This window comes from Triticum dicoccoides, chromosome 6B, assembly GCF_002162155.2.
Source record: "Triticum dicoccoides isolate Atlit2015 ecotype Zavitan chromosome 6B, WEW_v2.0, whole genome shotgun sequence".
Lineage (NCBI taxonomy): Eukaryota > Viridiplantae > Streptophyta > Magnoliopsida > Poales > Poaceae > Triticum > Triticum dicoccoides.
The window spans coordinates 714,323,041-714,346,369 of NC_041391.1; the positions used below are offsets into that span (position 1 = coordinate 714,323,041).

At 45.5% G+C, this 23,329-nt stretch overlaps 2 protein-coding genes across 4 annotated transcripts; both read left to right on the plus strand.

Moving 5' to 3' along the window:
• Positions 1–3,987: 3,987 nt before the first annotated feature.
• On the plus strand, positions 3,988–4,508 carry LOC119321878. The gene has a single exon (XM_037595395.1). It carries the CDS (start codon positions 3,994–3,996, stop codon positions 4,300–4,302), a length of 309 nt encoding a protein of 102 aa, XP_037451292.1. The 5' UTR covers positions 3,988–3,993; the 3' UTR covers positions 4,303–4,508.
• A 4,042-nt stretch (positions 4,509–8,550) lies between these two features.
• LOC119321877 (putative disease resistance protein RGA3) lies at positions 8,551–13,071 on the plus strand. 3 transcript variants are annotated; one of them, XM_037595394.1, is made up of 7 exons: positions 8,551–8,968; positions 9,098–9,164; positions 9,283–10,161; positions 10,319–10,396; positions 10,582–12,560; positions 12,709–12,782; positions 12,877–13,071. In XM_037595394.1, exons 1-5 carry the CDS (start codon positions 8,671–8,673, stop codon positions 11,888–11,890), a joined length of 2,631 nt encoding a protein of 876 aa, XP_037451291.1. In that variant the 5' UTR covers positions 8,551–8,670; the 3' UTR covers positions 11,891–12,560; positions 12,709–12,782; positions 12,877–13,071. The 3 variants fall into 3 exon arrangements, with proteins under 3 accessions (XP_037451291.1, XP_037451290.1, XP_037451289.1); XM_037595393.1 differs by having other exon boundaries at positions 9,283–12,106; positions 12,492–12,560; XM_037595392.1 differs by having other exon boundaries at positions 9,283–12,560.
• The last annotated feature ends 10,258 nt before the right edge of the window (positions 13,072–23,329 follow it).

The window sequence follows — 23,329 nt, forward strand, 5'->3', positions numbered from 1 at the left end:
ACTAGGGTTTGAGAGGAGATGGTGCCGGTGAAGATGTTGATGAAGATTTACCCCCTCCCGACGAGAGGATCGTTGGTGATGACGATGGCGATGATTTCCTCCTCCTGGAGGGGAGTTTCCCCGGCAGAACGGCTCTGCCGGAGCTCTAGATTGGTTCTGCCAAGGTTCCGCCTCGTGGCGGTGGAGTTTCTTCCCGAAAGCTTGCTTATGATTTTTTCTCGGACGAAAGACTTCATATAGCAGAAGTTGGGCACCTGAGGCCTGCCAGGGGGCCCACGAGGCAGGGGGGCGCGCCCAGGGGGGTAGGGCGCGCCCCCACCCTCGTGGCCAGGGTGTGGGCCCCCTCTGGTATTTTCTTCGCTCAATATTTTTTATAAATTCCAAAAATGAATTCCGTGAAGTTTCAGGACTTTTGGAGTTGTGCAGAATAAGTCTCTAATATTTGCTCCTTTTCCAGCCCAGAATTAGAGCTGCCGGCATTCTCCCTCTTCATGTAAACTTTGTAAAATAAGAGAGAATAGGCATAAGTATTCTGACATAACGTGTAATAACATCCCATAATGCAATAAATATTGATATAAAAGCATGATGCAAAATGAACGTATCAGTCACCGGCGGCAGCAGCAGCAAAGAAACGACGGTGGGCGGTTCGCGTGGAGAAGATGTGATCTGATCATGGCGGCTAGGGTTAGGAGACACCGCACACTTATATAGGCGCAGCCGCGTGGAGAGACGTGGGCTGGACCCACGTCCGAGTCCGTGACATCCCACGATCCGACGTCTCAGATCGTGGCAAAAATAAGCGCGTTGGTCTGAGCTCGGCTCGGCTCAATCCCTCAACCCGCGGCATGGCGCGGCGCGGCGTGACGAGGCGTGGCGTGGCGAGGCGGGCGGCGGAGGAGGAGTGCACGAGGGCCTCTTCTCTTCTCAAGATCCAATAGAATGTAGAAGAGAAACCCTTGTAAAGAGGTCCAACTCCACTTCCACTTTCGGGGTGGGATTAAACTTCCGACTACACCTAGTGCCATATAACCCACATGTGCCCTTAGAGATTTTTCAGAAGTTGCTATATGGACCTAGAGCCCATCTCAAATTTCAGCACCTCCCTCTTTCCTTCCCGCTGTCGTCACCGGTGCCCGCAGCCGGCTTGGCCCCGGGGCTGCTAGTGGTGGTGGCCTCCCTACCCTTCCCCTCCCGGTCGCTCTTCGGTGCGGGTGGAGCTGCACCGGGGGGTGCACATAGGCGGCGGCGGTCTAGCGTGGCGGCGGGGTTCCGAGGCGCGACGCATGCGAGCAGCTGGGCGGCGGGCGCCGCCATTGGCGGCAAGGCGGCGCGGCGGCGTGATCTGGTGTCGCCCGCTCAGCCCAGATCTGGGCCCTTCAGGCCCCATCTAGGCCTGGACAGGCCGGCGGCGGGGATGGCCTCCGACGTGGCTTCCGGGAGGCGGGGGAGACGCGACGAGCGGCTGGGTGTTGGCGGCATCAACGCCGGCCTGCTGCATCGTGGCCGGCGGTGCTTAGCGGGCCCGCTTCAGGCCTGGTGGGCCAGAGGTGGCCCAGCATGCCCCGCTGCCGCGTCTGACGGCGACCGTGACGGTGCCGGAGGCACGGGCCTCCCACACGACAGCGGTGGAGGTGGTTCCCTCCCGCTCGGCTTCGGTGTTGCTGCTCCTGTTGTGGTGCGCTTCTCTCCGGTCCTCTTGGCCTCATGGCGGTGTTCGTAGTGAGGCGGCGTGGGTGGCGGCGCAACTGCGTTGGCGCATGGTGGTGGGCGACGATTTGGCGGGTCGGCTTTGTCCGGTTGGGCGGTTGGGTTTGGAGTGCGGGAGAAATCCTTGACTGCTTCAGCCCCGATGCGGTGACACCTGCGGGTACCACCATTCCTTCCTGGAGGGTGTCAGTGGTATCCATCCCCCACCTCCCTCCGCGTGCCGGGGGAAACCCTAGGACTCGTCCGGGAAGCAGCGTCGTCGACGCCGCATCCCTTCTTGGAGGTGCTGCTTGGTACGCGGCGGTTCGGAGCCTCGGCTTGTGGTGGTTTGTATCCGGTGGGTGCCGCGGTGGCTGGTCATCCGCGCTTTGCCGAGCTGCCGTGGTTGGCATTTGTCTCTTCTTCTTTTTCTTTTGGCTTGTTGTGCTGCTCGTCACATCGATCTTTGTACTCGGTGTTGGTTGCTTTGGAATACAAAGCGGGGAGAAACCCTTTTTCGGTAATGTTAGTGGAATGATCAATTTTATTGGTTTATAGTGGAACATCAAGACGATACAAACACAATGAGCCTACACCAGCCTCTGCATAGTTAGGATGCACACAGACATCACCAATGCGCGCGCGCACATACACACACATACAAAACACGCCGGCAAGTAGCAAAATCATATAAAATTAGAGCTGTGTCATATAAAATGCATAGCGAAGTTACATGGTTGGAGATCCTGCTGTAGCCTTCAAGTACTCTTGACGCGTAAGATGCTTCTGCTGGGCTTCCTTTTTTTTCAAACTTTATCTTGAGTTATTTCGTGTGATACTTGACCACGCACCAGATGTGACCCTCATAATGCATGTCGCGGAAATGATTCTTGGCAATATTTTCTACTCCCTCCGTTTCTAAATACTTGTCTTTCTAGAGATTTCAAATGGTCACCACATACGGATGTATATAAACATATTTTAGAGTGTAGATTCACTTATTTTGTTTCGTATGTAGTTACCATTTAAAACCTCTAGAAAGACAAGTATTTAGGAACGGAGGGAGTACGATCGAATTTACGTGATTTTGCTCATCCTCGGCACAAGTAAAGAAATCCTATAAGCATGCATACATGTGCAAAGGGTGTCATGAGTACAATAATTTTTAAGCTTTTGGTATTGACCTTGCGGTGTTCCAATGGAACTTATCCAGAAATTGTTGACCATCCGCATGGCCGGCGTTATTTGTACACCCTCTTTCTTCTACCTGGGGGAATCCTTTGTGTGTTTATAGTGCTCCCATGACCAGGCTGTTTCTGTGGTATTGTTCGACGACCAGGCCAGGGTAATGTAACTTACATAGAAGGTCAATGATGATGCTCGACAGGTGTGGTGGAAGCATGTCTACAACATGTGTGAAGCTCGTGTACATGGAAAGCCAAGCCATCATGTATGTGATGAAATATTCTAGGTGCGGAATCAAGTAATCTCTAAGAGCCGAGCTAACAACATGCGTGGAGAAGGCCCACACAACACACTTTTGTCATTGTAGTGGTGACAGATGAACCCCCCCCCCCCACCCCACCCTCGCTCGTCCACCTTCGCCTCATGGTCCACATCAGCTGCCACTTGTGAGGGAACATCCCAACCTGCGAATCCTGACCAACAACCATCTGACCATAACCCTAACCCCACCCCCTCCCTACCCTCCTCCTACGGCGGAAGTGCACATGTTTAGCTAAAGATCTTTCTCGCATCCACATTGTAATAGTAACAAATTGCAAGGAGGCGGTACAAAACATCAACTCAGGCTTTGGTGGAAGAGATGGAAGCATAATTCGAGAGATAGTTGCGACGGCTCGGGAGTTTGCGTCGTGTTCCTTTATCTTTAAAGGAAGAGAGTCGAATATGGAGGCTCATAATATAGTCTCGCTAAACATGCTCTGGGACTTGGTGAAGGGCGCTATCTTTGGCTTTTTCAACCTCCCGATCTTCTTCAGTGTATCCCCATGAACATTGTTGCCAATTAATGAAATAGAGTGTGTTTTGCCTAAGAAAAAAAAACTTCCCAGGTGGAGACCTCCTTAGAGAAAGACCCAAAGAAGAACGAAAAATTCAGTCTGAAACCTCCTTCTTCCTCCTCTGAACTCCTCGCTCGCTCGCTCACTGGCTGAAGGTCTGAACGACTGAACCCCTCGGCCCTCGGTACTGCTAGTAGCTGTCATATAGGCGGGCTGGTGATCTCCCCCTTTCGCTCCCGGCTTCTCCTCTCGCCGTCCGCCGCCACCGGGATCTGCCAACGGAATGGAGGCGGCAGACGACACCGGTTCCCTTCAGGCGGCGATTGGATGGCTGCTGCACACCATCCTTCCGAGCCTCAGCAAGCTGGACGGGTGGATTCGCCAGGCAGGACTCGGCAGCGAGGTAGAGGGGCTGAGGGACGAGATCGAGCAAGTCGACGGGGTGGTCTCCGCCGTGAACGCCAGGGCGACCCGAAACAGGTCGGTGGCCAGATCCCTCGCAGCCCTCAAGGAGCTGCTCTACGCCGCCGGCGACGTGGTCGACGAGCTCCACTGCTACAGGCTCCAGCAACAGCTCGACGGAGGTAAATGATTTGCCTGTACACCCGTCCAAGCACGCCACCTGTTTGTGTTAATTACAATTCCAATTTTTTTGTTCAACTACGGAGGTAAATGCCTGCCTGAACATCCGTCCTCCAAGCACGCCACCTGTTTGTGTTAATTACCACTTCCATTTTCTCTGGGGGGGGGTCGAGCACCACCATACTAATTTCCAGTCCATGATTTCTTCTATGGCATTGGCACCATCCCATATTTATTTTTTTTATTTATTTCTGAGTTGTAATAAGTCATTAAAAATAAAAAAAAATTGTAAAGTTAATCACAACTATTTTTTCTTCTATTTATTTTTGAGTAGTTTTATTATATAGTTTTTTCGGCACCTTCCCACCATGCGGTAATTTACCGTATGCTAATGGGACGAACCACATTGACTAGATACCACGTGGTAAATCACTTAGGCCAACACCATGTGATGCAATCACACCTATGGGCAAGGCCGAACCCCGCCCTCAGGGCGGATATCATACAGCTGCCGGAGTAGCGAGTCGCGCATGCCTATCAAAATTTCGATATGACAGCCAACTATCCGGACACCAACTGAGGAGTCCACGCTACCCAACGATATAACGGCTGGGTTTACCAGGGTCCGATCAGGAGCCCTCGGACCAACCACAAGAGGACGCTCGGCTACCTCCAAGTATTTGCCTTACAAACTAACTTTGACACAGAATAGGATTGGTGACGCGGAATCGGCCAGGACACACAAGGGGCCCCCCTAAAGAAGGCAGTCCAGATTCACTCTTGATCCACTCACACCCCCTCCAGTCCGGCCATCACAGGTTCCGCCAAAAAACACCTCTTTTTTATAATCATACATCGTACTCATATACCTCTTTTTGAGTTGTAATAAGTCATTAAAAATAAAAAAGATTTTAGTAAAGTTAATCACAACTATTTTTTCTTCTATTTATTTCTGAGTAGTTTTTTATATAGTTTTTTTTCTTCTCTGCTATATTTATTTTTTCTATTTATTTCTGTGTGGTAATAAGTCATTAAAAATAAAAAAGAGACGCAATGCTAGTTAATTCGCTTCAAGCCTTTCGGAATAATGTAAACTGCACTGCACATAGCTCCGTGCAGTCTACCCTATTCCTTAAGGCTTGAAGAGAACCAACGTGCAGGTGAGCATTGAGCCTCTTCTTCATCGTCTCTGCGCTCAGGGCTTATAAACAGCTGCGAGTGCCTCTTGCTTGGCGAGGTGGGACTAAAAAAATAACTGCATAAAATAAATAAGTAAAGAAAAAAAAGTGCCTCCGGCTGGGCCCCCACAGCCTGGATACGACTAGAAACCCACCATGGGCCAGGATTCAGGCCCGCAGGTGGCCCAGTAGGACCATCAGGCAAAGCAGTACTAAGTAGGCCCGTAAGCCTGCAGTGGAGAGGAGCTCGAGAGGGGAGCGGCAGTGGAGTTTATAAACCACTGCGCGCCCCTCTCAGCTAGCGAGGTGGGACTAAACTTTCGTGCCGCACCGTGCCAACACAGGGCTAATGGTACCGGTTCGTGGGACCAACCGGTACCAATTCCCCTCCCCCCTTTAGTACCGTTGGAGGCACCAACCGGGACCAAAGCCCTCTGCTTCCCGCCCTTTCCGCTGCTGAAAGAGGCCTTTGGTCCCGGTTGGTGCTACCAACCGGGACTAAAGGGTGCATTGGACCCGGTTGGAGCCACGAACCGGGACCAAAGACTTGGCTATATAAGGAAAATTTCAGAACCGCATCCCCACTTCGATCTCTCCTCCTCCTCGATCTCCCGACGCCGCGCGCCGTCGCCGCCCCGCCCCGACGCCGTCGCCGCCCCGCCCCGCCCCGACGCCGTTGACGCAACGATGACAATTTTTTTTTCGTAATTAATCATGACTTCAACTATTTTAATCATGACAATATTTTTCATCTTTTCCAATTCGACTAGCTTATCCCATGCTTTGCAAGACGCTATGTCTTGGAGAAGATGGGTTTTGAAGACCATGAAAGTTTCGAAACCAAAAAAATTATCCTAAGTACCCATCATGGTGTGGATTTTCAAGTAAAGTTGTACAATGCTCAGAGTGTAACCCATTTTGGTTGCAAAAATTGAGAAGCACTTTGCAAGATGTATGGTCTTGATGAGGGTATGCTTGTCACCATGGATCTTGGTGATCCTACAATCGAGCAAGAGAGACCTTCGATTTGGGTCCTTGTGGATACACCTTCAATTCTTTCCCCATGTGATCTTAACATAGTTATTAAGTAATTTATATTGTTTATTTCAAAATAGTTGACAGCTTATTTCCATTGACAGCTTATTTTGATTGTTCAAAGAATGTGCGGAAGATGGTAGACAAAACCCACTACACCGATGACTCCGAATTAACTTATAAGGAGAAAATCATCTGATAGCATTTTGTAGAGATCTTGAGAATTACAATGTCTACAATCGAACTCCTCAACATTATGGTCAATACGTGCCACTAGTGCACGTGTTGAACTATGGTAACTACCATGGAGATACCCTGGTAAGATTTTTTTACTATTACGACATCCGTGCATCTTTTTGCATACTTCTAAAACTAGTACATCATTGCTAACTACGAAGTTATTACTATGTTTTTCAACAGAGAATCCCAGAGGATTGTGTGCCTCATTTGATGTATGAGAATGACAGCCTTCATATTTTGAACATATATCCAGGTCATCCTACGAATCTCAATTGTCCATACCGGGTTTCTAAAAGAAGTGGAGACATGACAATCAAAGAATGGAAAAAATGTATGGACAGTCGTAAGGAGCTTCTTGGAAGTAAAAAGCAGCGAAGGGCAAGAATTGGAGACAGGATGATCGCCATTCTTCATAATGGAGAGTCAGGGTCTATATTGTTTTATGCTATTTTACCTTAAGGGTGTTTAGGTCCTACCTGATACTGATGATCATGTGCTAAGAACAATTATGTAGGGTTGCGTTCGATGACTATGAGGATGATGATCGTATGACTTATTATTAATAACGAGTAGAAGTTGTATGATGATGCATGATTAGTAGGACTTGTTATTATATATGATGATGTATGATGCGAGCATGCATGAGCATGTTATATCAGCGGGTGAAATGAACATAGCAGCAGCGTTGATAAACCAAGGACGAAGATATAAGAGAGGACACTTCTCTCTATTAGCTAGCTAATAACAACCTAAAAATAACCCCCAAAACCCCTAAAGCAGCCGCTTTTCTAAAAAAAACATGGACTTTTGGTCCCGGTTGGTGCCACCAACCGGGACCAAAAACCCCCCTGACTGGGCTCGGCGGACCGGCCACGTGGAGACACATCTGTCCCGGTTCGTGTTTGAATCGGGACTAATGGGTGGAGGTATTTGTAACGATCCATTAGTCCCGGTTCATGAACCGGGACTAATAGGTGTTTTTCTACTAGTGCTTCGCCTCATGGTCCACATCAGCTGCCACTTGTGAGGGAACATCTCAACCTGCGAATCCTGACCAACAACCATCTGACCCTAACCCTAAACCCACCCCGTCCTTATCCTTGTCCTCCGCCTCCCTACCCTCCTCCTACGGCGGAAGTGCACATGTTTAGCTAAAGATCTTTCTCACATCCACATTGTAATAGTAACAAATTGCAAGGAGGTGGTACAAAACATCAACTCAGGCTTTGGTGGAAGAAATGGAAGCATAATTTGAGAGATAGTTGCGACGGCTTGGGAGTTTGCGTCGTTTTCCTTTATCTTTAAAGGAAGAGAGTCGAATATGGAGGCTCATAATATAGTCTCGGTAAACATGCTCTGGGACTTAGTGAAGGGCGCTATCTTTGGCTTCTTCAACCTCCCGATCTTCTTCAATGTACTCCCTCCGATTCTATTTAGTCTGCGCCTAAAATTTTCTCGTTTTTCCCTTTTTACTCTGCGCACTAGCATCTTTCCTCGAAGCTTTCCAAAACTGCCCCTGATTCTCTTCTACGCATGCGCAGCCATTCAATGCATCCTATGCATGGGTCCGTGAATCCTGTCTTTTTTTAGCACGCCCGATGCATGCAGCCACTGCACACCCAGGGACATCCCCATGAACATTGTTGCCAATTAATGAAATAGAGTGTGTTTTGCCTAAGAAAAAAAAAACTTCCCAGGTGGGAGATCTCCTTAGAGAAAGACCCAAAGAAGAACGAATAATTCAGTCTGAAACCTACTTCTTCCTCCTCTGAAGTCTGAACCCCTCGCTCGCCCGCTCACCGGTCTGAAGTTCTGAACCCCTCATTAGCTGCCAAATCAAACTGGGTCCCTAGCCATATAGGCGTGCCCTTCCGGCCCCCGGCTTCTCCCCTCGCCGTCCGCCGCCACCGGGATCTACCGACGGAATGGAGGCGGTACAAGACACCAGCTCTCTGCAGGCCGCGATTCGATGGCTGCTGCACACCATCCTTCCCAGCCTCAGCAAGCTGGACGGGTGGGTTCGCCAAGAAGGGCTCGACGGTGAGGTGGAGGGGCTCAGGGACGAGATCGAGCAAGTCGACGGGGTGGTCTCCGCCGTGAACGCCAGGTCTGAGATTAGAAACAGGTCGCTGGCCAGATCCCTCGCAGCCCTCAAGGAGCTGCTCTACGCCGCCGACGACGTGGTCGACGAGCTCCACTGCTACAGGCTCCACGCCCACGGAGGTAAATGCCTCAACATCCGTCCTCCAAGCACGCCACCTGTTTGTGTTAATTACCATTTCCATTTTTCCTGGGGGGTCGAGCACCACCATACTAACACTAATTTCGTGTCCATGATTTCCTCTGGTGCAGGCCCATGGCATTGGCACCGTCCCACCGAAATTGATGGACCAAGTAACCAGCTGCCAACTTCTTCAAGGTAACTAAATTCTTTATTTATACCTTGCACATTTATAAGACTCTGTTTTTACACATTTGCGTAAATAGTCCAATGTGATTCTAATAGTCTTGTATCCACTACATATTTTTTAATGCAGCACCGGTGGCACTACCAGAAATGCAACTGCTGATAGTTCATCCAGAAGAAAAAGGAGAAGGGGCAAGGATTCAGCAGATGTCACAGCAACCAACACAGGCCCTTGGAGCAAGGACCAAATTTCGAAAAAGATACAAGACATAACTGGTCAGTTGCTAGATATCCGAGGGAACGTGCGACGGGTTCTCAAGATGCTTGGGCCATGGTCTCGTGCAGGTCCAAATCGCTGCCAGAGTAAAACCACCTCAGACCCACGCCAGGGCACATCAAGTCTTGTTCAAGGGAAAGTGTATGGGAGAGCTCAAGAGAAGAGTTACATCATAGAGTTGATAACAGAGCGCAAATCAGATGCTGGGGTAACTGTTCTGCCAATTGTAGGCATTGCAGGAGTTGGGAAGACAACTCTGGCTCAACTTGTATACAATGATCAAGATTTGAAGAGTCAATTTGACCTCCGGATATGGATCTGGGTCTCTAGCAGCTTTGATGAAACCAGAGTCACAAGAGAGATGCTAGATTTTGTCTCCCTGGGAGCACATGAAGGGAAATGCAGGTTTCCCAAGCTTCCAGAAGTCTTGAAGGATCGTGTTAAATCAAAGAGGGTTCTACTTATTTTAGATGACATTTGGGATGACATAAGTGATTGCCAATGGAACAATCTATTAGCACCTTTCAAGTCTGACAATGCAAAGGGCAGCATGATACTCGTGACAACTAGAATACCATCTGTTGCCAAAAAGAGAGGTACAACTGGACCGATTAACTTACATGGTTTGAAAAATGGTGATTTCTGGCTAATGTTCAAAGCGTTTGCATTTGGTGAAGAGAACTATGAAGAGCAAGCTAGTCTAGGCGAGCTTGGGCGGCAGATAGCAAAAGGGTTACACGGAAACCCATTAGCAGCACAAACTGCAGGGACACTGTTAAGAGAGCATCTTACCGTTGATCATTGGAACAATATTCTAAAGAACGGAGATTGGAAATCTCTGCAACTCAGTAGTGGCATCATGTCTGCTTTGAAGCTTTGCTATGATCAGCTGCCCTACAATTTACAACAATGCTTCTCATATTGCTCTGTATTCCCCTATGGTTATCATTTTCTTGCTGAGGAGCTGGTACGTATGTGGATTTCACAGGGATTTGTGAAGTGTAACCATTCAAGCATGATACTGGAAGAAGCGCGGTACTATCTGTGTGACTTGGTGAACCTCGGTTTCTTTGAGCAAGTGGAAAGAAAAGAACCTTCAGGCCGTACTCAAATTTACTATGCTATGTGTGCTCTTATGCATAATTTGGCTAGGGTAGTTTCAAAAACAGAATGTGCAGCTATGGATGGTCTGCAGTACAGTGAAATATTGCCAACCATACACCATTTGTCTATAACGGATGGTCAGACTGGGAACATACCTGGTAGTGAGAAGTTTGAAGAAAAAATACAGAGAATATTTACATCAGTGGCAAAATTAAGGACATTGGTGTTGATTGGACAGTATGAATCTTCATTCTTCGAAGAAGTATTCCGAAAGGCATATAATTTGCGTGTATTGCAAATTTCTGCAACATCTGCTGATTTCCATTCATTCCGGTATAGTTTGGTGAATCTTATACATCTTAGATATCTAAAACTCGATGGCCATGGTGAGCAGGGGAGCTCCTCGCATCAAGTTCACTTGTATGATAATTCTGCTGTTCGGGATAATGCTACCTTCCTTGCCTTGCAGAATGTGTGTCTAGAGAATTGCAGAGAAAAGCAAGCAGTTCTACCTCTGGAAAATCTTCCATTCCTCACAACATTGAAGTTAACCAACATGTGGGGAGTAAGAGAAGTACTGATTCCGTCAGTGGAAGAGCTAGTTTTAGTTAACATGTCCGGGTTGGAGAGATGTTCCTGCACTTCCTTGGGGGGTCTGGTGTCTAGTTTAAGGGTACTGGAGATCCGGAAGTGCAGCGCACTCAGGGTGTTTGATCTGTTCGAGAAAGCTCACAACTCGGAAACTCAGCTTAAGCCATTGGATTCTCTACAGCTGCATTCCTGCACGTCTCTGGAAGATTTGAGAATTGAAGACTGTGGAGGGATCATCGCAATAGAGGGCCTTCACCTCGTGAAACTCAGGCATTTGAATGTATGCAAAAAATCAATTTTTCGTGGTATATCAGGGAATGGCTATCACCTAGGATCTCAACTGGATCTATTTATAATTAGTGACTTGTCCCTCCTTACCACATCAATCTGCAAGGGGCTCACCTGTCTCCATAGCCTAATAATTCAAAATTTGAAGTGCAAGGCCAGGAGACTAACAGATGATCAAGAGAGCACGCTTCTGCTCCACAAGTCCCTGCAAGAGCTAGTGTTTGGCGATTGTGAGTACCTCGTGCATCTTCCTGCAGGACTGCACAGCCTTCCTGCCCTCAAGATATTGAAGATCAGAAGCTGTAGCAGCATATTAAGGCTTCTGAAGGAGGAACTCCCACCTTCGCTGGTGGAACTGGAAATCGATTATTGTAGTGTTGAGTTGGCAAAACAATGCAGATTGCTAGCAACAAGCAAGCTAAATGTCATAATTTACGAGGACTATGACCAAGAAGAAACCGATACTTCCAGCAACTAGTGTATCTGTATCGGATACCGTATCCGATACTGATTCTTCCCGGATACGTCCCCGATACCTCTCAGGCTTTAGTAGTGCCGGTGGTGGGCTCCTTTTTCCGGTGCTCCCGCTCCCCTTGTCCCCACTATCCTGTAGAATTCTATCTAATGGAAGGCTGCTGATTTCCTTCTCCTCCTCCTCCTCCTCCCTTTCTCTCTAACTTCACTTTTATGTTTGGTAAGTTGCTGCTACCCTTTGGCTGTTGGTTCTTCCTTTTGTTGGAATCATGGATTAGAAGATACTCCCTCTGTACCATAATATGTTATCAATTGAGCTGCTAAAACGACGAATATTATGGTACTTTGGTAGTAGAAGATAATGGACTGCAATGACTAAATGTATGCTAAACGGCTTGATGCTTAATTGATAACATATTTTTTATTTAAAAGAATAGTCAAACGTATCCCCGTATTGGTACTTTTCAGAAATGACGTATTTACATATCAGTATCGGTGCAATCTAGACTATGACTGAAACTGGGTGGTTTGCCAGGAACACGTTACTACCTGCACAACATATACTAGTGTGTTGCTTTGTAAGGTATTCTTCTGTCATTTTTCAGGTTGGAATTGTAAGCAGGTGTATCATTGTAGGCCATCTGTGTTTCAAGAAAAGAAAAGAGAAGCTAAATGTATGTTCCTTCTGTTATGATATATAACACTCGGCTCTAGACTATGCACAGATTTGAGTTCACTTCAAAATCACATCATCATGCTGTCAAGTTGGTGATTACGGTGTCTTTTAATCTTAATTTTTATCTCAACATGTTTGGATTTCAGAAAGCAAAACCAGGAGTCATGCTGCCATGTTGTAGAAGTTACCATCTCTGCCATATCAACCAAAGGAGTGGATGGTAAACCTGCTTCTTTCATTGTTTCTTATTTATTTATTTATTTATTTATATGATGTTGTGAGCTTAGAAAGATGATTATTTTCCATTCCCATAGATGTGTTCTGCTGATCGTTCACAAGTTAACCCGAAGAAGCCAGTCCAAAAACTCCCTTGCGACGACGGCATGCACAAATGATAGGCCGGCCAGATCCATAGGCCCGGATAGATGGAATTCACATTTTGCTTCTTCAGAAATCAGGATGGGCTTGCCTGTAAACAGAAACTCTTACCTCCATGTGTCATAGATTCCGGATGACCTTGTTGTTCCATCTCTGGTTGTAGTTTTCTTCTGAAATTGAAATCTTCTGGCCAAAGTTAAACTTATGGCCCTTCCTAGCGGAAGTTTGTTTCTTCTATAAAAAAATATATCAAAGGTTTACTGCTCATCCTATAAAATGAACTGCTTTATTTTGTAAAACAGAAAACAATTCATTTTCAGAAGTCAGAATCTGAACATGAACCATTGAAAAAAGAAGCACCATGATGAAATGCCACAACATTTACCATCTAATATATAGACCAAAAAAAGTATTAATTATTCCATTGAAATCAAGCAACGTATATATACACCATTTAAGCAGTATTCATCGTTTTCTGTTGTATGCTAATGACATCAAGAGAACAAATGATCCCTGCAAAAAAAAGAAAGAGAACAAATGACCTTCTATGCAAAAAACAAGAACAAATAAGTACTACTATTGATATATGACTGAACGGAACAAACACCTGCAAAAAAGAAGAACAAATAAGTACTACTATCAATCTGCAAGGGGCTCACCTGTCTCCAACACCTAAAAATTCAGTTTTTGAAGGGTGAGCCTAGGAAACTAACAGATGATCAAGCGAGTGCGCTTCTGCTCCACAAGTCCCTGCAAGAGCTAGTGTTTGAGGGTTGTGAGTATATCGTGCATCTTCCTGCAGGACTGCACAGCCTTCCTGCCCTCAAGATATTGAAGATCAAAATCTGTTGCAGCATATTAAGGCTTCCGAAGGAGGGACTGCCACCTTCGCTGGTGGAACTGGAAATCGACGATTGCAGCGTTGAGTTGTCAGAACAATGCAGATTGCTAGCAACAAGCAAGCTAAAAGTCAAAATTGATGATGACTATGTGAACTGAAACTGGATGGCTTGCTAGGCACACGTTACTACCTGCACAAGGTATTACCGGCGTGTTGCTTTCTATGGTATTCTTCTGCCATGTATCAGGTTACAATTATAAGCAATTGGATGGAACGCTCATGCCATCTCTGGTTCAAGAAAAGAGAAAAGCTACATGTATATTACTTCTGTTATGATATAATACACTTGGCTCTCGTTTGTCAGATTATGCACAAGTTTGATTTCACTTCAGGATCCCATCATCATGTAGTGGGTGGTTATGGTGTCTCGTAATCTTAATTTTGGTGTCAACCTATTGGGATTTCAGAAAACAAACCCAGAATTTTTGGTTTCCACCTCACCCAGCTACTGTCTTCCTAGCCAAAGTTTGCTGCTTCTTTTTTGGAATATCAAAGCTGTGTTGCTCATTCTAGAACATGAACTACTTTATTTTGTAAAAACACACAATAATTCATTTTCAGAGGTCAGAATCTAAGTATAAAACAATGAAAAGAGCGCGGCGATAAAATTCAACAAGCATTAGCCATTTATATAACAAAAAGACTATTAATTATTTCAGTGAAAACGGTTAATATTTTTCCTGTAATGACATCAGAAGAACAAAAGACCTTCTACTCAATGGTATACTGAAGCTCTTTTGGCTGTAAATTTTTCTTGCATTTACAGGGCTACATGTTCTTGTAACTAGCATTGCTGCTGCAAAGATACATTCCAAAAATAATTGCACATTTAATATTTCTCTTATATGGTACAGAAATGGAACTTTCTTCAGTAGAAGGAAAGCACACAGCAGGGATTTGTGGTGGTCCAGATCATAGCTCTGTGCGAAGTCACATGGGAAGGCCAGGCATTTGGACCGGGTTCGGATTAACTGCGAGTGCCAAAGTTCGGGTTGTACCAGTTCGGGTGCTGGGATGGATTTGGGTGTAAAGATGCTTCAGCAAAAGTAGCAGCCATCAGTAAGTATGCTTTATCATTTTTTTATAGCTCCATTCAGGTTCGGTTCCGTTCGGGTTGGTGTGTCGTTAAGCACGGGAATTAGCATTAACCAGATGGGTCACTATCCTTTACCTTGGGCTCCACAACAACTAAACTGTTCGGGCCTGGTTCGGATCGACATAGTAGATAGATAAATTCTGTTATTTGCGTGTGTGCGGATGGCGACAGATTTGGTTTGTCGGTGTAAGGCGACTGCATTGCTCGGGTTCCATTCGGGTCAGGTTGCTGTGTCATGAAGCAGGGACCCAGCATTGACCTGGCGGGCTCGTGCCTTCCCAGCACTGCTAATGTCCCTTCAGATCGAAGGGACATTAGCTGCAAAGGTGCAGGCTTCCTGCACCATTCTCCAAGACCAAAATCTCAAATCTGCTGTTGTATCCATCCTTCCTCTTGTCTGCGTGGTGGCATTCGGGGGCTTTGTTGTCCTGAGGAAGGTGAAATAGCTAAAATAATCAGCAAAGAAAGAACTATTATGTTACACGCCACGTGACGACCCTACTGACAGGGATGAATGAATCTTTCTTCAAAAATTGAACTCGGAAACTTTTCTCAAGAAGCACAAAACTAACTAGATCATCTTTAATCAGCATATGAGCAGCGGAAAATAATTGAACTATCAATTTTGAGAAAAATCTTCAAACAAGAAGTCACTTATGAATAAAATGGTCTCTTGGTTGTTTTTTCTAAGTAGCTAGACAAGTCCATTTTTTCTGAAGATCAGACAATCAGTGAGAAGATCAAGAATTATACAATAGATTCAAGGACTAGAGAAATCTAGTTAATATTTCCGGATCATATGGAATATAAAAGATAATGATTAACTGAGATTTTGCAAAATTATATCCCTTTCCTTAATGATTCAAACAGCTAGACATACATGAGACAAGAATACAATCAGTTCTCTGGACTCATGTATTTCAGTTTCGTTAAGCTGTTTGAAAACAGAGCAATACATGAGCTGTTTGTGATTCAATGGTGAAAGCACTACTGAGACTGCTTTTGCTAATTCCATAATACACACACATCTTCCTTACACAATAGAAAGATAGAAACATCATCATGATTCAAGAATAGTAGGAGCAAAACATGAAAACCATTCACAAGAAATAGCACAAAGAATGATTCTGCCATCACAAACATCATCATGATTCAAGAATAATAAGAGCAAAACAGGGAAAGCATTCACAAACCATCACAGAACTTAGAACCCGAGCGGAAACCGATCGGGTTTGCTCCTAGATCCCCGAGGTAATTAATTAAGTATCATGGACGCATGGCTTGACCTGGTTGGTGGCTTTGTCACACATGGCGTGGGGACACAGCTTGTCCTTTTCGTCAATGCACCTTTCCTCCATCTGTGATGCTCCACCACTTGAATCCGAACCGAACCGAAGACTATTATGCAGGCCTATCGGTTGGACAGAGACATACTAATTAATTATCCGTATAATGCTAAGCATACTTAGCTGCAGTCATCAGTCCTCGTCAGTTTGAGAAATATGTCCTTTCGTAGAGAACATTTTCCTGTTAATTATACTGAACGTGCATTTGATGGCTACTGTTGTTTGTGCATTAAGCCCAAAAATGCTGAGAAGCAAATCCATGTTTTTTGGATAGTATAGGGGCTTAGAACAACTCCACAGGTGCTTTAACAGACCAACCTGAACAGAAGAGTGGCCAACGTGAACCAAACCCGAAAGGAAACCCCGCATGGTCAATCCCGGCTCTAATTGCCCATTTTGCCATTTAGATTAAGACGGGGATGTGGCACGTTGATTTAACCCATGAATCCAACCCGAACATCTCATTCCTTGACTGAAGTTATTTGTGGAGTGCTAAGCAAGGTTGTGAGAAAGTTATTTTCTAGAATGGGAGAATCCAAAATAACATTTATTTACCATATGATAATTGATAAGCAGGGTCAAATGTGATAGAAGTGCATTTTAGAGAACATAATGTTGCATTTTGGAATGCAAATATTTGAACTATGTTTGCTTAACCATACTAACTGGACGGTAGCAGAGATGTTGGGGGGTTCAAAGACTAAGTAAGCAGCAGGTAGCTGGGCAATTCTCAGCACAGCAGAGGGCGACAGCGTCGGCGACTACGCCAATCGGGTTCATTCGGTTCGGGTTGCTTCTCTGCCACCGAACTTTTCCACAAAACAGATTAAAAACAAAGAGCACATACATGTCAAGACACAATCTCAAAAAGATTCGACCTAGACTCAAATCAAAATTTAGACACTCCCTTTATTTTAAAAGGGAAGTAAACAGCAAGCCTGAAAACATCAGATATTCACATTTTTCTACAACCAAATATGTCATGTTTCAGGCTTCTGTCCATTTCTCAAACCCCTCCACATATATGCTTTTCAGAATTTACACCTTCACTTTTTTTTTGTCTATTTCTCAAGCTCCTGGGAGCTGAAAACTGAAATGCGATGTTCGGGTCGGGTTCAGCCAAAGATGGGCAGCACTTCAGCTTCCTTCTCCGTTGGGATTGGGTGAGTATGACTACGCAGGCCACCGTTGACACAACTGCCAAAGTTCGGGTTCGGACCGGGTTCTATGATCGGTTTGGAACGAAAAGATGTGTTCAGCAAGAGATGCATCCAAGGTCGCTGTCATGAGGAGTTGTGGGTTAGCATCGATGGGAATGGTTGACTCAACACCGACGACACGTCTTCGCCTTGCCTTTTCCTTCACAGGCCTGCCAACTTTCGGATTTTCGGTTCGGTTTGGAACTTCGGATCGGATCGGGTTGCTGCAACATTGACCATCTTGCTGGGCTCGTCACTCCTCTCTGTCTCTCTCATACTTCACAACACTACCAACGTCCATTCAGACCAGCCAAGTGTAGTGTATAAATAGTTCCTCAACCTGCTGGAAAAGCAAGCCTTCTTGCACCATTCTCTTCTCCAAGCTCTCAAAGCCCCAACCTGAACCACTCTCTGTTCTGCCGCCTCACCACGCGCATCTCTACAGAAAGGCCAGCCATGGACATCATCTTCACCATTCTGGCCTCCATTGCCGCTGCGTGCTCTGACAGGAAGAACCTGCCCAAGGCGCTCATCTCTGGCGGGATCTTCAAGGCTGCGGCCGCGCTGTGCCTCGTCTTCTTCCAGGGACCAGGAGGCGTGTTCCTGCACCACGGGAAGGGTGCCTACTACCTCTACTACGGCATCCTCGTCACCATTGCCATCTTTGGGCTGATGGAGGCGTCCGTGGGATGTTGGGTTTCTGGGAGGCTGGAAGACCGGCACGCCGCCGGGAAGGCGGTCCTCTGCGTGTCCATCCTTCCTCTTGTCTGTGTGGCGGCGTTTGGCGGCTTCGTCGTTCTGAGGAAGATGAACTAGATAGGTAGCTGAGCTGGGTGTGCCATCGGAATACATCATGTATATGAATGTCACATGTGTTATTTTGGCAAAGTTGGTGCAAGAATAATCAGTGCAGTGGTGTTGTGTGACATCTATCATTTGATCTTATTTGATCAAAAGAGAAATGGACTTCTCTGATCTCTTTTGATCGATTGTTCTAAGTAGCTAGACAAGTCCATTTCTCTGAATATCAGAAAATCTTGTTAATTTATTCAGATTCTATAGAATAGAATAGATTTTGATTAACTGAGATTTTGCTAAATGATTCAAACAGCTGGACATACATGAGTCAAGAATACAATCAGTTTTCTGGACTCATGTAATTTCAATTTTCCTTAAGCTGTTTGAGAACAGAGCAAATAACTGAGAATCAATGGTGAAAGCACCACTGAGACTGGTTTTGCAAAATACTTAAGGATTTACTGGCATAGCTAATTCGCACAGTCGAAGGATATCAGTATACCAGGCAATAAGAACAAAACATGAAAACTGTTCACAAGAAATAGCACAAAGCTGATTCAGGCATCACAAACATCATCTTGATTCAAGAATAATAATAGCAAAACAACAAAACCATTCACAAACCATCACAGAGTTCCGAACCCGAACCAAACCCGATCGGATTCACTCCTAGATCCCCGAGGTAATTAAGTATCATGCACTAACCATGGTGGCTTTGTCACACATGGCATGGGGACACAGCTTGTCCTTTTCGTCAATGCACCTTTTATCTATCTGCGATGCCCCACCACTTGAATCCGAACCGAACCCGAAGGACACCACGCAGGCCTATTGGCTGGACAGACTGATTATTTATAGAATGCTAAGCATACTTAGCGCTGCAATTAATTATCACTCCTCATCAGACTCAGAAATGTCCTTTCAATAGTAATATCATCGTTGTGTTATTTCATTTAAACTGAACCCATTTTTTTGTCTTGTATATAGACAATTAGTGATTAACACTCAATTGCCTACTTTTTTTAGCTCACTCAGTGTGGAAGGGAAACTTAAAAATTCTGAAATTACTATTAGCAAACTGAATGTGCATTGGACGGCTTCTGTTGTTTGTGCATTAAGCCCAAAATGTTGACAAGCAGATTCTTTGGCTTGTGTATCAGTGCCTTGTTTGAGATAGTATTGAGCTTGGATAATACTCCCTCCGTTCCTAAATATTTGTCTTTCTAGCCATCTCAAATGGACTACAACATACGGATGTATGTAGACATGTTTTAGAGTGTAGATTCATTCATTTTGCTCCATATGTAGTCACTTGTTGAAATCTCTAGAAAGACAATTATTTAGGAACGGAGGGAGTAGTTCTGTTGACAGGCATGTACGGTAGAATAAAAAAACTTCATTGGTGCTTTATACAGTTCAACCCAAACAGAAAAGTTGCAAAAACAAACCGAACGCGAGAAGAAACCCCTCATGGTCAATCCCCTGCTCAGCTGCTCCAATTTCTCTTTTTTTTGGTTTAAATTAAGGCATAGATGTGACGCATTGACCTAACCCACGAATCCAACCCGAACCCGACCCGAACATCTCATTTCTTGACTTAAGTTATTTGTGGGATGCTAAGCAGGGGTGTGGGCAATTTGACTCTAGAATGGGAAAATCCAAATCCTGTTTACCGAAGATAAACAGGCAGGGTCAAATGTGGTATCAGTACATTTTAGAGAACAGAGTACAGACCCTTGTTGCATTTTGGGATGCTAATATTTGACCTACGCTTTGCTTAAAAAGACTGGCCGGCCAGTAACAGAGATGTTGGGGGCTCAAGGACTAAGTAAGCTTATGTTCTCAGCACGGCAGAGGGCGATGGCGACGGTGACTGCACCGATCGGGTTCATTCGGTTTGGGTTGCTTCAGCTGACAACGAAATTCAGCGGCAGCTTCCAGCGTCGAAGCAGGACTTGCTGACCACGCGGACGCACTTTTCATCCTCTGTCTTTTCTCCACATCACTGCCAATGGCCGGCCATTCGGGTTCTGCTCGATCGGGTTACATGGGTTGGCACTGTCCATGCCGTTCTCTATAAATACACATGCCCTCGCCTTGAAGGCTGAAGCTTGTACTCTTCCATTCTGCAAAACCATGTCTCCACCATGGCCATCCTCAGCGACATTGTGGGCCTCATCTCCGGCGCTTTCTCCGACCGGAAGAACCTCCCGCGGGCGCTCATCTCCTGTGGCGTCCTCAAGGCCGCAGCGGCGCTCTGCCTCCTCCTGTTCAGGGCACCCGGGGGCATCTTCCTCCACCACGGCAGGGGGCTTCTCTACCTCTACTTCGCCGTCCTCATCGTTGTGGTGGTCTTCGGGATCGTGGAGGCATTTGTCGGCGTCTGGGTGTCCAGCGAGCTGGACAGCCGGCGCGCCATCGGGAAGACGGTGCTTTGGCTGTCCATCCTCCCTCTCGTCTTCGTGGCCGCGCTCGGGGGCTTCAGCATTCTGCATAGAGCGTGAACTGTGTGTGATTCCTCGTGTAATCTTAATTAGGGTGTCGTCCGATGAGCTTTGGTTATTCATTACGACGATCTACTGATTGTCCGTGGGCTTTAGTTATTTTATTAATATGATATTTGTTCAGATGTGGCTTTCGATCAATGTGAAATACTCCCTCCGTCTGGAAATACTTGTCGGAGAAATGAATAAAAATAGATGTATCTAGAACTTAAATACGTCTAGATACATCCATCCCTGCGACAAGTATTTCCGGACGGAGGGAGTACCAGTTATGTCTTAAAGAGTAATGAAGTAATTAATCTGGTTAATTTACCGTGCAAAGTTCCTATATTTTTGCATTCACAATGCATTTTGGTCAACTTTTGTTATTCGCTGCTCAATCGAAATCATTTCCAAAAGCAGACGAACAATTTCCTTTGAGATTATAAAACCGAACCCGAAGACTTTATGCAGGCCTATCCGCTGGACAGCGACATACTACTTAATTACCCGTAGAATGCTAAGCATACTTAGCACTGCAGTCATCAATCCTCGTCAGTTTGAGAAATGTCCTTTCGTAGGTAACATTTTCATGAAGGACAATACTAATTATTCTGTTATTTCATTCAAACTGCACATTTACCTTGTCTTTACAGTAGAGAATTAGTGATGAATACTCGGTTGCCTAGTTTTTTGGTAGCTCAGTCGGTGTGTAAGGGGAATTTAAACAATTCTGAAATTACTGAACATGCATTTGATGGCTACTGTTGTTTGTGCATTAAGCCCAAAAATGCTGAGAAGCAAATCCATTGGCATGCATGGGTATCTTCAGTGCCTTGTATTTTAGATAGTATGGGAGCTAAGAAACAACTTCACTGGTGCTTCATAAGGACCAACCTGAACAGAAGAGTGGCAAACACGAACCGAACCTGAGAGGAAACCCCGCGTGGTCAATCCCTGCTCTAATTGCCCATTTTGCCATTTAGATTAAGACAGCGACATGGCGCATTGACTTAACCCATGAATCCAACCCGAAACCGACCCGAACATCTCATTTCTTGACATAATTTATTTGTTTAGTGCTAAGCTGTGGGAAAAATTCCAAAATACCGTTTATCATATGATAAACAGGGAAAACTGTGATAGGAGTACATTTTCGAAAACATAATGTTGCATCTTGGGATGCAGATATTTGAACTACGTTTGCTTAGCCATACTGTCAGGCTGGTAGCAGAGATGTTCAGGGTTCAAAAGACTAAGTAAGCAGTAGGTGGTAGGAGGGCAGTGGTGTAGTTTACTATTATTAGGTTCTCAGCAGGGCAGAGGGTGACGTTGATGGTGACGCGACTACACCAATCGGGTTCATTCGGTTCGGGTTGCTTCAGCTTCCATCGAAAATTTCCACAAAACGGACTGAAAACAAAGAGCATGCACGTGTCGACACACCATTGGTTAAAAAATCGACATAGACTCAAATCAAAGATAATTAGACACTCCCTTTCTTTTAAAAGGGGAGTCAACCAAAAACCTGAAAACATCAAATATTTGATGTTTCCAGAATTTTGACCATTTCTCAAACTCCTCCACATCTATGCTTTCCATACTTTACACCTTCACATATTTTCTGTGTCCATTTCTCAAACTCCGGGGAGCTGATAACTGAACTGTAACGTTCGGGTCAGGTTCGGAACTTCGGATTACGTGGGGCTGGTCGAAGATGGACGGCACTGCAGCATCTTCCTCTCTTGGGATTGGGTGACTGCGACTATGTGGTCCAGCATTGACATAAGTACTACCAAGGAGCATTCGGGTTCGGACCGGGTTCTGCTATCAGTTTGGGAGGAAAAGAAGTCTTCAGCAAAAGATGGCTCCATTCGCATGCATTCGTGTGCCCATTGTCACCGTCACGGAGGATTCAATAAGAGCAAACCATGAAGACCCAATAGCACAAAGAATGATTCAGGCATCACAAACATCATCATGATTCAAGAATAATAGGAGCAGAAGCAGGAAAATCACCCACAAACCATCACAGAGTTCCGAACCCGAACGGAACCGATCAGGTTCGCTCCTAGATTCCAGAGGTAATTAAGTATCATGCACTGACCTTGGTGGCTTTGCCACACATGGGCTTGTCCTTTTCACCAGTGCAGCTTTTACCTATCTGCGATGCCCCACCACTTGAATCCGAACCGAACCCGAAGAATACTATACAGGCCTGTTGGCTGGACAGACTAATTACCTAAAGAATGCTAAGCATACTTAGCGCTGCACTCACGACTCCTCATCTGACCCAGAAATGTCCTTTCAATAGTAATATCATCATAGTGTTCATTCAAACTGAACATTTTCTTTGTCTTGTACAGTAGAGAATTATTGATGGATACTCGGTTGCCTAGTTTTTTCGGTACCTCACTCCATATGCAAGGGGAACTAAAAAACGAAAATCTGAAACTACTATTAGGAAACTGAACATGCATTTGCCCGGCTACTGTTGTTTGTGCATTAAGCCCAAATCTGAAACTACCATTAGCTTGTGTATATCCACAGTGACTTGTTTGAGATA